Here is a 15326-nt window from a genome sequence, read left to right as displayed (position 1 = left end):
AATAAAATAAGAGCAAAAATTGTTCACTTTTGATCCAGTGACATGTCCTCTTTAAACTGTGACTTAAAATGAAATGTCTTAGAAAGAAAGGACACCATTTTTCCCCCCATGTGTTTTAATAACGGAACATGAAAAAAATATATCTAAAAGTTTCATTTGGTGTAGATTTCCATAGCTAGTACGCTTTAAACCTAATTAGGCCTGAAGTCATAAAAGACCTATAAAAGGCGTCCTAGCATTTGTCAAAATATATAACTCATACCTTTTCTTTTCCCTGATGTATAATGACCTTACGGGTCTCTTGAAAATCAATATAACTGCGCCATCGAATTTTACAGATGGCCATTTGTAGCGTAAGTATCCATAATACGGCTGCAGCAGCAGCCGGGAGGGCAAATACCTTCATGGAAAACACCTGCATAAATAATACCGCCATATAATTTAATAATGCCGTTTGTCAAAGTCCTTAATGTTCTGCAGTGTGTTGGAAAATTCACGGCAGAATCGTCCAAATACACAATGTGGTGACTAAAGGCTATATATATATATATATATATATATATATATATATATATATATACACACACACACACACACGACTGCAACAGAACAGGAAAAAACACTGTCCTTCCACTCAGACGTTATTGTGAAGACTGCAGCAGATCAACAGCTGATGATGGTCTGCAGCGGTCGCATAACATTGCTTGTATGATGAGACCAGTAGGGGACAATGCGCTGGGAGCAGAAAAGTAGTGCTGGACTGGACAACCCCTTTAAAGGGGCTGGCTAATTTACATATACTACTTGCAAATGTAAAAAAAGGCAACATACTAAAAAAAAAAATTAAAAAAAATATATATTTTTTTGTTTAATTTGTTTTTTTTTATTACTGATGTGTAAACTCTGCTGCTGTTTTATGCTGCAGTAATCTGGTACGCTGCCGGCAGCCACCACTAGAGGGAGCCCACAGCACACTTATTCTCACATGGAGAATCTTATGCTCCCCCTAGTGGTGACCGCTGGCAGACACAATTTCATCATTCAAATCTATACACTAAACACAGCTCTGACCCCCTATAATAGAATATTAATCCGGACTGACTTGTTAAGTCAAGTATTCATGGGGAAACATTTACTATAAGATTTGAGAGGCTGAAAATGAAGATATACGTAGAAAAAAAAAGAAAATTGAAATGACTTGTACGATAGACTGAAATTGCGAAGTGAAAAAAAAAAAGCGCACAAATACGATAATCCAATAAAATTATAGAGAGTGAATAGAGCAGCAATAAAGGGATAAATGTATGGATAAAATAAATTTTTCAGCCAGATATAAGAAACCACCACTTATTATACTACACAGGAGCAAGCGAAGGAATCTCAATACAGGAAGCCGCTTAACATATTCAAATACCTCATGAGAAAACAAATATTATTATCAACATCGATATATAAAAATGAAATAAACACAGGGAGCGCATGCCTCTACATCTGCCACTAGGGGGAGCCTGCTGCCTATGGATTTATACTGCTCCAGCTGACATCATTAGAATATGTATGCTATGAGCTCCCTCTTGTGGTGACAAATGGCAGCAAGAATTTGTTTTTAATTCCATGGCTGAAAAAGATGTAAAAATCTGAATAGAATAGAGATAACCCATCATTATTAAATGAATAATGTGAATAAGACAATGACAAAAATGGGGAGGGGGGATTATTATTGGCTCATTACGTACAGGCGTCGCACATTTAGATGTAATCCGTTCTGCAATTCACACATCCATAAAGTTGGTGGACTTTATCAGGACAGACAGAGCATCTGCTCATACATAGCAGGCGTAGATTCGCTTTTCTGGCGTATGGACAGGAATATACTTCAATTAATTTGTTCTTTTTACTCCACTGTACTCACCACCATGATTATCATCCCCACCATGATTATCAGGGGGCCCATGTTACTGGCAATATATATACATACATACACACAGACGTACACAGTGGCTTGCGAAAGCATTCACACCTTTTGGCATTTTACCTATTTTGTTACATTACAACCTGTGTTTAAGTATTTTTGTAATCCGATTTGTGTGTGAGGCATCAGCACTAAATAGTCTAAGTTGGTGAAGTGAGAAAAATATAGCCATAAACTACATTCATGGGATCAAATAACTAAGAATTGGCCTGTGCATATGTATTCACCCCTTATGCTATGAAGCCTCTAAAAATGTCTGGTGCAAACTATTCTCTTCAGAAGTTCCATGCTTAGTGACAGGACCTCCCCTGTGTGCAATCCAAGTGTCACATGTCTGTCCGTATATACATTTTACCTTTTCTGAAAGACCACAGAGGCTGCAACACCATTAACAAAAGACACCACTAACCAAACACCATAAACACCAAGGAGATCACCAAACAACTCCATGAAAACCAAGGAGATCTCCAAACACCACCACGAAGACCAAGAAGATCTCTAAACAACACCATGAAGACCAAGGAGATCTCCAAACAACTCCATGAAGACCAAGGAGATGTCCAAACAACTCCATGAAGACCAAGGAGATCTCCAAACAACTCCATGAAGACCAAGGAGATGTCCAAACAACACCATGAAGTCCAAGGAGATCTCCAAACAACTCCATGAAGACCAAGGAGATCTCCAAACAACACCATGAAGACCAAGGAGATCTCCAAACAACACCATGAAGAAGGAGATCTTCAAACAACACCATGAAGAAGAAGGAGATCTCCAAACAACACCATGAAGACCAAGGAGATCTCCAAACAACACCATGAAGACCAAGGAGATCTCCAAACATCACCATGAAGACCAAGGAGATCTCCAAACAACACCATGAAGACCAAGGAGATCTCCAAACAACACCATAAAGACCAAGTCAGGGACAAAGTTGCTGAGAAGTAAAAGTCAGGGTTGGGTTATTAAAAAAGAAAGATATCCCAATGTGAAATCTCAGCACCATCAAATCGATTATCATCAAATGGAAAGAACATGTTATCACAGCAAACCTGCCAAGAGAGGGCCACCAAAACGAAGAAAAATGGTCAGGGTCAAGGGGGAGATGGATGGTATGAAATACAGAGATATTCTTGAGCAAAACCTGTTTCAGTCTGTCAGTTGTTCTAAGACCGGGACGGACAATTCATCTTCCAACAAGAACCCAAAGCATACTGCTAAAGCAACACTCGAGTGGTTTAAAGGGAAACCTGTAAATGTTTTGGTGTGGCCTAATCAAAGCACAGACCTTAATCCAATTAAGAATCTGTGATTGGACTTGAAGATAGGTGGTTTCCTCTGGTGAACAGCAAACTTGAAGGAGCTGGAGCAGTTTTGCCTTGAGAAATGGCCAAAAATCCCAGTGGCAAGATGTGGAAAGCTCATAGAGACTTATCCAACGCGACTTGCAGCTGTAATTGCTCCAAAAGGAGGCTCTACACAGTACTGACTTTACGGGGGTGAATAGTTACGCACACTGAAGTTTACACTTATTTTGTCCCATTTGTTATTTGCTTCACAATAAAAAGAAAACCAAATGTTCACAGTTGCAGGCATGTTCTTTACATGAACTGATGCAAACCCTGAAAAAAATAAAACCCAGTGAGGTGGCAAAACACACAAAAAATACTTTTGTAAGCCACTATATACATTCAAATACCTGCATGGAGCAAGGCCGCGACCTCTATTTGGCCAGGCCCACTAGACGGCCATGTCACTAGTCGGGGTGCGTCCTCGGCTCAATACAACTGTATAGAGAGAGGCTGCACTCTGGGTCAGACACCGGCGAATACCCACAGAGCGTGTGCTGAGGGGATTCATAAGTCAGCAGTCACACAGAGGGCCTGCAGACTTATGGATTTGGACCAGACAACCCCTTTAACGAAATGCAAAATGAATGACCAAAAGAGAAATCTAAAATCTTATCAATATTTGCTGTGACTGCCCGTTACCTTCAAAACATCATCAATCCTTTTAGGTACTTGCACATCATTGAAAAACTAAATCGGCAGGAGGTTGCTCCAAACGTCTCGGAGACCTGACCCCAGATCTTCTGTGGATGAGGCTTGTGCAAATCCTTCTGCCTCTTCATGTGATGCCAGACTGGATGATGTGAGATCAGGGCTCTGCGGGGGCCGGATCATCACTTCCAGGACTCCTTGCTCTTCTTTACGTTGAAGATAGATCTTAATAACATTAGCTGTATATTTGGGGTCGTCGTCCTGACGCAGAATTTGGAACCAATCAGACACCTCCCTGATGGGTAAGTATCTGCTTGTATTTCTCATCATTGAGGACCATAGACTTAGTGGTCAGTCAAAAAAACTTAGTGCAGCAGATGAAAGTCACATCATGCTTTTCCTATACTTTCCTTTGAAATCAGAAGATGTCCAGCAGTGCCATCAGCACAGAACTGACATCAACCAGCGAGACACAGCTACACCCATCTTCTGTTCAGAGAAGTCTGGCCAGAAGTGGTCTGCATGGACCTATTGTGGCCAAAGACAGAAACCTTCTGCATGGAAATATGGCTAAGAAATTCAACTAAGCAGGAAACATAGGAACTGGGGTGCAGAAAATGGCATCAGGTGCTCTGGAATGATGACTTAAAATGTGAAATATTTGTCTGTAACAGGAGGCAGGGCTGGAGAACAGCACAATAATGAGAGTCTGCAGGAACAGTGAAGTATGATGGAAGGTCCTGTGTTGTGAAATTGGATTCTGGGCTCCCCCGGTGGCCACTTGTGGAATTGTACTTGTGTGCATCATCCCCTCTGTTCACCTGCTCCTATCAGGATGTGGGAGTCGCTATATAACCTTGCTCCTCTGTCAGTTTCATGCCGGTCAACAATGTAATCAGAAGCCTTTCTGTGCATGTTCCTGCTACTAGACAACTCCCAGCTAAGTTGGACTTTTGTCCTTGTGTGTTTTTGCATTTTGTTCCTGTTCACAGCTGCTGTTTCGTTACTGTGTCTGGAAAGCTCTTGTGAGCGGAAATTGCCACTCTGGTGTTATGAGTTAATGCTAGAGTCTTAAAGTAATTTCTGGATGGTGTTTTGATAGGGTTTTCTGCTGACCATGAAAGTGCCCTTTCTGTCTTCTTTCTATCTAGTAAGCGGACCTCGATTTTTGCTAAACCTATTTTCATACTACGTTTGTCATTTCATCTAAAATCACCGCCAATATATGTGGGGGCCTCTGTCTGCCTTTTGGGAAAATTTCTCTAGAGGTGAGCCAGGACTGTCTTTTCCTCTGCTAGGATTAGGTAGTTCTCCGGCTGGCGCTGGGCATCTAGGGATAAAAAAACGTAGGCATGCTACCCGGCCACTTCTAGTTGTGCGGCAGGTTTAGTTCATGGTCAGTATAGTTTCCATCTTCCAAGAGCTAGTTCTCATATATGCTGGGCTATGTTCTCTCGCCATTGAGAATCACGACAGTTTGACCGGCCCAAAAAAAAGGGTTAAATTACTGGCTGAGAAAGGAGAGAAAAAAGAAGTCTGCTACAATTTTTTTTTTTTTTTTTTTTTCCTCTAGTTCTGAGTGTGCTCTTAATTGAATCACTTGCTAGTCTGCCTATACTGCAGCCTTCCTCTCTTTCTCTCCTTCTTATCCTTGAATGGCTCTGTGTTCACCTGTTTCAAATGGATCTTCAGAGTGTAGCTACAGGTTTGAATAATCTCGCCACAAAGGTACAAAATTTGCAAGATTTCGTTGTTCATGCACCTATGTCTGAGCCTAGAATTCCTTTGCCTGAATTCTTCTCGGGGAATAGATCTCACTTTCAAAATTTTAAAAATAATTGCAAATTGTTTTTGTCCCTGAAGTCTCGCTCTGCCGGAGACCCTGCACAGCAGGTCAGGATTGTAATTTCCTTGCTCCGGGGCGACCCTCAAGACTGGGCTTTTGCATTGGCACCAGGGGATCCTGCGTTGCTCAATGTGGATGCGTTTTTTCTGGCCTTGGGGTTGCTTTATGAGGAACCTCATTTAGAGCTTCAGGCGGAAAAGGCCTTGATGTCCTTGTCTCAGGGGCAAGATGAAGCTGAAATATACTGCCAAAAATTCCGCAAATGGTCTGTGCTTACTCAGTGGAATGAGTGCGCCCTGGCGGCGATTTTCAGAGAAGGTCTCTCTGATGCCATTAAGGATGTTATGGTGGGGTTCCCTGTGCCTGCGAGTCTGAATGAGTCCATGACGATGGCTATTCAGATCGATAGGCGTCTGCGGGAGCGCAAACCTGTGCACCATTTGGCGGTGTCTACTGAGAAAACGCCAGAAAATATGCAATGTGATAGAATTCTGTCCAGAAGCGAGCGGCAGAATTTTAGACGAAAAAATGGGTTGTGCTTCTATTGTGGTGATTCAACTCATGTTATATCAGCATGCTTTAAGCGTACTAAGAAGCCTGACAAGTCTGTTTCAATTAGCACTTTACAGTCTAAGTTTATTCTATCTGTGACCCTGATTTGTTCTTTGTCATCTATTACCGCGGACGCCTATGTCGACTCTGGCGCTGCTTTGAGTCTTATGGATTGGTCCTTTGCCAAACGCTGTGGGTATGATTTGGAGCCATTGGAGGCTCCGATACCTCTGAAAGGGATTGACTCCACCCCATTGGCTAGTAATAAACCACAATACTGGACACAAGTGACTATGCGTGTTAATCCGGATCACCAGGAGGTTATTCGCTTTCTGGTGCTGTATAATCTACATGATGTTTTGGTGCTGGGATTGCCATGGCTGCAATCTCATAACCCAGTCCTCGACTGGAGAGCTATGTCTGTGTTAAGCTGGGGATGTAAAGGAACTCATGGGGACGTACCTTTGGTTTCCATTTCATCATCTATTCCCTCTGAGATTCCTGAATTCTTGTCTGACTTTCGTGACGTTTTTGAAGAACCCAAGGTTGGTTCACTACCTCCGCACCGGGAGTGCGATTGTGCCATAGACTTGATCCCGGGTAGTAAATACCCTAAGGGTCGTTTATTTAATCTGTCTGTGCCTGAACACGCGGCTATGCGAGAATATATAAAGGAGTCCTTGGAAAAGGGACATATTCGTCCTTCGTCATCTCCCTTAGGAGCCGGTTTTTTCTTTGTGTCTAAGAAAGACGGCTCTTTGAGGCCGTGTATTGATTATCGACTTTTGAATAAAATCACGGTTAAATATCAATATCCGTTACCACTGCTTACTGATTTGTTTGCTCGTATAAAGGGGGCCAAGTGGTTCTCTAAGATTGATCTCCGTGGGGCGTATAATTTGGTGCGAATCAAGCAGGGGGATGAGTGGAAAACCGCATTTAATACGCCCGAGGGCCACTTTGAGTATTTGGTGATGCCTTTTGGTCTTTCAAATGCCCCTTCAGTCTTCCAGTCCTTTATGCATGACATTTTCCGCGATTATTTGGACAAATTTATGATTGTGTATCTGGATGATATTCTGATTTTTTCGGATGACTGGGACTCTCATGTCCAGCAGGTCAGGAGGGTTTTTCAGGTTTTGCGGTCTAATTCCTTGTGTGTGAAGGGTTCTAAGTGTGTTTTTGGGGTTCAAAAGATTTCCTTCTTGGGATACATTTTTTCCCCCTCTTCCATCGAGATGGATCCTGTCAAGGTTCAGGCTATTGGTGATTGGACGCAACCCTCTTCTCTTAAGAGTCTTCAGAAATTTTTGGGCTTTGCTAACTTTTATCGTCGATTTATTGCTGGTTTTTCTGATGTTGTAAAACCATTGACTGATTTGACTAAGAAGGGTGCTGATGTTGCTGATTGGTCCCCTGATGCTGTGGAGGCCTTTCGGGAGCTCAAGCGCCGCTTTTCTTCCGCCCCAGTGTTGCGTCAGCCTGATGTTGCTCTTCCTTTTCAGGTTGAGGTCGACGCTTCTGAAATCGGAGCTGGGGCGGTGTTGTCGCAGAGAAGTTCCGACTGCTCCGTGATGAGACCTTGTGCTTTTTTTTCCCGTAAATTTTCGCCCGCCGAGCGGAATTATGATATTGGGAATCGGGAGCTTTTGGCCATGAAGTGGGCTTTTGAGGAGTGGCGTCACTGGCTTGAGGGGGCCAGACATCAGGTGGTGGTATTGACTGACCACAAAAATTTAATTTACCTTGAGTCTGCCAGGCGCCTGAATCCTAGACAGGCGCGCTGGTCGTTGTTTTTCTCTCGGTTTAATTTTGTGGTGTCTTACCTACCGGGTTCTAAGAATGTTAAGGCGGATGCCCTTTCTAGGAGTTTTGAGCCTGACTCCCCTGGTAATTCTGAGCCCACAGGTATCCTTAAAGATGGAGTGATATTGTCTGCCGTTTCTCCAGACCTGCGGCGGGCCTTGCAGGAGTTTCAGGCGGATAGACCTGATCGTTGCCCACCTGGTAGACTGTTTGTTCCTGATGATTGGACCAGTAGAGTCATCTCTGAGGTTCATTCTTCTGCGTTGGCAGGTCATCCTGGAATCTTTGGTACCAGGGATTTGGTGGCAAGGTCCTTCTGGTGGCCTTCCCTGTCACGAGATGTGCGAGGCTTTGTGCAGTCTTGTGACGTTTGTGCTCGGGCCAAGCCTTGTTGTTCTCGGGCTAGTGGATTGTTGTTACCCTTGCCTATCCCGAAGAGGCCTTGGACGCACATCTCGATGGATTTTATTTCGGATCTGCCTGTTTCTCATAAGATGTCTGTCATCTGGGTGGTGTGTGACCGTTTCTCTAAGATGGTCCATCTGGTTCCCTTGCCTAAGTTGCCTTCTTCTTCCGAGTTGGTTCCTCTGTTTTTTCAAAATGTTGTTCGTTTGCATGGTATTCCGGAGAATATCGTTTCTGACAGAGGGACCCAATTCGTGTCTAGATTTTGGCGGGCATTCTGTGCTAGGATGGGCATAGATTTGTCTTTTTCGTCTGCTTTCCATCCTCAGACTAATGGCCAGACCGAGCGGACTAATCAGACCTTGGAGACATATTTGAGGTGTTTTGTGTCTGCGGATCAGGATGATTGGGTTGCTTTTTTGCCTTTGGCGGAGTTCGCCCTCAATAATCGGGCCAGCTCTGCCACCTTGGTGTCCCCGTTTTTCTGTAATTCGGGGTTTCATCCTCGATTTTCCTCCGGTCAAGTGGAATCTTTGGATTGTCCTGGAGTGGATGCTGTGGTGGAGAGGTTGCATCAGATTTGGGGGCAGGTGGTGGACAATTTGAAGTTGTCCCAGGAGAAGACTCAGCTTTTTGCCAACCGCCGTCGTCGTGTTGGTCCTCGGCTTTGTGTTGGGGACTTGGTGTGGTTGTCTTCTCGTTTTGTCCCTATGAGGGTTTCTTCTCCTAAGTTTAAGCCTCGGTTCATCGGCCCGTACAAGATATTGGAGATTCTTAACCCTGTGTCCTTCCGTTTGGACCTCCCTGCATCCTTTTCGATTCATAATGTTTTTCATCGGTCATTGTTGCGCAGGTATGAGGTACCGGCTGTGCCTTCCGTTGAGCCTCCTGCTCCGGTGTTGGTTGAGGGTGAGTTGGAGTACGTTGTGGAAAAGATCTTGGACTCTCGTGTTTCCAGACGGAAACTCCAGTATCTGGTCAAATGGAAGGGATACGGTCAGGAGGATAATTCTTGGGTCACTGCCTCTGATGTTCATGCCTCCGATCTTGTCCGTGCCTTTCATAGGGCTCATCCTGATCGCCCTGGTGGTTCTGGTGAGGGTTCGGTGCCCCCTCCTTGAGGGGGGGGTACTGTTGTGAAATTGGATTCTGGGCTCCCCCGGTGGCCACTTGTGGAATTGTACTTGTGTGCATCATCCCCTCTGTTCACCTGCTCCTATCAGGATGTGGGAGTCGCTATATAACCTTGCTCCTCTGTCAGTTTCATGCCGGTCAACAATGTAATCAGAAGCCTTTCTGTGCATGTTCCTGCTACTAGACAACTCCCAGCTAAGTTGGACTTTTGTCCTTGTGTGTTTTTGCATTTTGTTCCTGTTCACAGCTGCTGTTTCGTTACTGTGTCTGGAAAGCTCTTGTGAGCGGAAATTGCCACTCTGGTGTTATGAGTTAATGCTAGAGTCTTAAAGTAATTTCTGGATGGTGTTTTGATAGGGTTTTCTGCTGACCATGAAAGTGCCCTTTCTGTCTTCTTTCTATCTAGTAAGCGGACCTCGATTTTTGCTAAACCTATTTTCATACTACGTTTGTCATTTCATCTAAAATCACCGCCAATATATGTGGGGGCCTCTGTCTGCCTTTTGGGAAAATTTCTCTAGAGGTGAGCCAGGACTGTCTTTTCCTCTGCTAGGATTAGGTAGTTCTCCGGCTGGCGCTGGGCATCTAGGGATAAAAAAACGTAGGCATGCTACCCGGCCACTTCTAGTTGTGCGGCAGGTTTAGTTCATGGTCAGTATAGTTTCCATCTTCCAAGAGCTAGTTCTCATATATGCTGGGCTATGTTCTCTCGCCATTGAGAATCACGACAGTCCTGCAAGCTTGAAGATGCGTTAGAGCAAATGGAGTTGGAGATTTGGTCAAAATGAATGGTGTCCTCAATGGTGAGAAATCCAGGCAGATACTTACCCATCATGTAATACCATCAGGGAGGCGTCTGACTGGCTCCAAATTAATTCTGCAGCAGCTGATCTGTGGTCAGACCTTCAAGATGTTTGGAACAACCTCCCTCCCTATATTAATCATTGATTATCAACCAAGAAACAGGTTCCGACTTTATGTAAATGCTTATTATCAGCATCTTTCATTATAGATTTCTGGACCAAGCAGAGCAGAACGTTTGTGAACATTTTCTGAAAGAATCGAAGTTCTCAGGAAGTGCATAGCCACAAATCATCTAAATAGAAGAGTAAATATCATGTAAGAAAAAAAATACAGTTATATGAAAAAGTCTGGGCACCCCTATTAATCTTAAGCTTAATGTTTTATAAAAATTGTTTTTTTTTGCAACAGCTATTTCAGTTTCATATATCTAATAACTGTTGGACACAGTAATGTTTCTGCCTTGAAATGAGGTTTATTGTACTAACAGAAAATGTGCAATCTGCATTCAAACAAAATTTGACAGGTGCATAAGTATGGGCACCCTTATCATTTTCTTGTTTTAAATACTCCTACCTACTTTTTACTGACTTACTAAAGCACTTTTTTTGGTTTTGTAACCTCATTGAGCTTTGAACTTCATAGCCAGGTGTATGCAATCATGAGAAAAGCTACTTAAAGTGGCCACTTGCAAGTTGTTCTCCTGTTTGAATCTCCTCTGCAGAGTGGCATCATGGGCTCCTCAAAACAACTGTCAAATGATCTGAAAACAAAGATTATTCAACATAGTTGTTCAGGGGAAGGATACAAAAAGCTGTCTCAGAGATTTAACCTGTCAATTTCCACTGTGAGGAACATAGTAAGGAAATGGAAGAACACAGGTACAGTTCTTGTTAAGGCCAGAAGTGGCAGGCCAACAAAAACATCAGAAAGGCAGAGAAGAAGAATGGTGAGATCAGCCAAGAACAATCATCAGACCACCTCCAGAGAGCTGTAGCATCAACTTGCTGCAGATGGTGTCACTGTGCATCGGTCAACTATACAACACACTTTGCACAAGGAGAAGCTGTATGGGAGAGTGATGTGAAAGAAGCCGTTTCTGCAAGCACGCCACAAACAGTCGGCTGAGGTATGCAAAATCACATCTGGAGAAGCCAATTTCTTTTTGGAAGAAGGTCCTGTGGACTGATGAAACCAAGATTTGAGTTGTTTGGTCATACAAAAAGGCGTTATGCATGGCGGCCAAAAAACACAGCATTCCAAGAAAAACACTTGCTACCCACAGTAAAATTTGGTGGAGGTTCCATCATGCTTTGGGGCTGTGTGGCTAATGCCGGCACCAGGAATCTTGTTAAAGTTGAGGGGCACATGGATTCCTCTCAGTATCAGCAGATTCTTGACAATAATGTTCATGAATCAGTGACAAAGTTGAAGTTACGCAGGGGATGGATCTTTCAGCAAGACAATGATCCAAAACACCGCTCCAAATCTACTCAGGCATTCATGCAGAGGAACAATTACACTGTTCTGGAATGGCCATCCCAGTCCCCAGACCTGAATGTCATTGAACATCTGTGGGATCATTTGAAGAGGGCTGTCCATGCTCGGCGACCATCAAACTTAACTGAACTGGAATTGTTTTGTAAAGAGGAATGGTCAAAAATACCTTCATCCAGGATCCAGGAACTCATTAAAAGCTACAGGAAGCGACTAGAGGCTGTTATTTTTGCAAAAGGAGGATCTACTAAATATTAATGTCACTTTTCTGATGAGGTGCCCATACTTATGCATCTGTCAAATTTTGTTTGAATGCAGATTGCACATTTTCTGTTAGTACAATAAACCTCATTTCAAGGCAGAAACATTACTGTGTCCAACAGTTATTGGATATATGAAACTGAAATAGCTGTTGCAAAAAAAAACATTTTTATAGAACATTAAGCTTAAGATTAATAGGGTGCCCAAACTTTTTCATATAACTGTATATAATTTATATACGGATCACTGAAATATGCTCTTTATGCTGCTGCAGTACCTCATAATACACACCTCATTTGCTGCAGAAACTCATAATACGAACCTCATTTGCTGCAGAAACTCATAATACGAACCTCAGCTGCTGCAGAACCTCATAAATACGAACCTCAGCTGCTGCAGAACCTCATAATACGAACATCAGCTGCTGCAGAACCTCATAATAAACACCTCAGCTGCCAAAGAACTTACAGTTATAGACTTTTATAGGATCACAAAACTCTAATATTCTTAGAATTTCTTGTAGGATGTACACATAAGTATATAATATATAAATATATATGATATATTATTATATATTTATTGTATTCAATTCCAAGAAGCTTTATTGGCAGGACCAAATAAACATTAGTTGGGGAAAAAAATCATATAATTTTTTTTCCCCAACTAATGTTTGTTTGGTCCTGCGAATAAAGCTTCTTTGACTATATATATATATATATATATATATATATATATATATATATATATATATGACACACTACTTATACATTTACATATTTTATTACTATGGCTGATATGAATCAGATTTGCCACACACGGCCATGATGACAGGAGAACTGTATCACACTCTGACTAAGCAAACGTTCGACATTAAGAAGTGAGATGCCAGAATAAAAAAAAACAGTAAGAAAAATAAGTCATCATTGTGATTTCGGGACATTCCCTCTGAAAACTCCCCGGTACAGTCACCTCCCTGAGTCATCATCCTTCACATATTTCTGGTTCTCCCCACAGCTTCTCCTACAAATCTCCTACCAGAACTGTGAAAGAAGGGCGACAACCATGGTGAGACAAGTCGTGGTGCCCATACAGGTTGTCACCCAACTTTCCCAGAAACTGACAACTAAGCCATTGAAGGACATGTTTAATAACTTGATGTGAAATTTTGCAGCTGGAAAAAGAAAGACCAAGAGGTTCTGCAGCAGCAGAAATAAAACAATGAATGCCCACGCTGAGTTTTACCGTCACCATGTTTTTTCGCGTTCTGAGACGAGTGCGCCGTGAACTCCGATAGAAGATGTGACCCGTTCTCACCTGACCACATTAGGATGCTCGAAGGTCTCTAGGTGTCGCAGCACCGCCACCTCCCGGATGGTGGACAGTGGCATCCCCTCTTCTCCAGTCTGTACTCGTACCCGCTTCAGGGCAACAAAGCGCCCACCATTCTTCAGGTCCCGAGCTTTGAACACCTTGCCGTACGCCCCCTCCCCGATCTCCGCCACACACTCATACTGTTGATCTGCCAGGCAGTCCTTCTCCATCGTCATCATCACCCTCGGAGGGGGAGGGAGGTCCAGGGACGAGATAGGAGCTGAAGATTTAGGTTTTCCTCTTTTTCTTTCTTGTAATCCAGATATGGAAGGAGGACTGTGATGGTCAGAAGGAGCCGGAGCTGCCCGAGACAGCTGCAGACAGAGCTGCGCACAGCTGGACGGAGAGATGCAGGAAGCAGCACATCGATAGCACCAGCCCAAGGAGATCACATTATCTGGAGGGAAGACACAGCGAAACGCGTGTGAACGTAGTCAGAGTCGTTACCGTGCAATAGCCAGCAAAATTACAATAAAAACATATCAGCTTGTATTAATCCCTTTATGACCGGTTTTGCTCTTTTCTCATTTTTTGTTGCTGTAATTTTTTTTTTTTTTAAGTTTTCTGTCGACATAGCCGTGTGAGGTCTTACATTTATTTTTGCAGGGTTAGTTGTAGTGTTTCATGTTCACCATTCACTTTACCATGCAATGTTCTGAGGTGAAAAAGGGGAGAACTTAAATTCTGCTGGCGTGTTTTGAGTTTTGTTTTTCATTCGGCGATACAATTCATCCAGTCAGTACGCTTATGGCGATACCCAACTTATATGGGAGGGTTTTTTGTATTTTAAGGGCTTACAAAAAAAATTATAAAATCAGGACTTTGTTAAAAAAAAAAAAAAAAAAAAAATACTTGGTTTGTGTCGCATGTTCTCAGACTTGTAAGGTTTTTTTATTTTTTCCGTCAATGGAGCGGCGTAAGGGCTTATTTGTGTGTGGTGAGATGACATTTTTATTGATACCATTTTGAGGCACATGTTGTTTTGATGGCTTATTATTGCATTTTTTTTAAAACTTGTAGCAGCCAGAAAACAGCAATTCTGACATTTCAAAGGTTTTTATCTTGGTTTCACCTATGGTTTACACTAAATAATTTTATATTGTGATAGATCGGACTTTTATACAATTGATGATAGCAAATTTGTTTTTGTAGTTTTGTTTTTATTATTTTATTTTTATTCTTTTTTTTTTTTTTTACAGTGACAGAAGAGGTGACTCCATAAGCGCCATTTCATTCAAGTTCGCTCAGCTTTATTTGGAACTCCAATAGCAGCAAATGGTGGAAGATGGCACATGCATGGACACCGCTTCTCGCTGTCGGTCGCGTTTCTCTCGATTATAATGAAACCCATAAGTGGGACCTGTATTTTAAGGTTATAACATATCCTGTGGCTATGACATATACATGTCTGCCATGAGAAAACCCTTTTAATTCTCAAAAATATGAGAAAACCGTGGTTCAGCTGCTCAATATTCAAAGTCCAATACTCAGCCTCTTGCACAGTCTAAACAAAATACACACATTCTCCACCTTGCTTCCACAGACCCAAATACCAGAGGTGTTTGCTCCTCCACTCCCTGACAAGAAATTAACAGCTCAGCTACCCTTTTAAACCAGCTGCACCTCCTGAATTGGAAGGTGGGAATGACTAATTTCGCCCATCTCAACTAATCATTCCTAA

General features: G+C 42.6%; 1 protein-coding gene across 1 annotated transcript in view; it reads right to left on the bottom strand.

The window, feature by feature from the left end:
* The window catches only part of CDK6 (cyclin dependent kinase 6), a 163988-nt gene that overhangs the window by 144538 nt on the left and 4124 nt on the right, over positions 1-15326 (bottom strand). The window contains exon 2 of the mRNA XM_077268202.1: positions 13589-14042. Within this exon, the coding sequence (XP_077124317.1) occupies positions 13589-13824 (236 nt within the window). The 5' untranslated portion in view covers positions 13825-14042. The remainder of the gene's footprint in view (positions 1-13588; positions 14043-15326) is intronic.

Source organism: Ranitomeya variabilis, chromosome 6 (genome assembly GCF_051348905.1).
Source record: "Ranitomeya variabilis isolate aRanVar5 chromosome 6, aRanVar5.hap1, whole genome shotgun sequence".
In the NCBI taxonomy this organism is placed as follows: domain Eukaryota; kingdom Metazoa; phylum Chordata; class Amphibia; order Anura; family Dendrobatidae; genus Ranitomeya; species Ranitomeya variabilis.
This window is presented reverse-complemented; position numbering and strand designations above follow the sequence as displayed.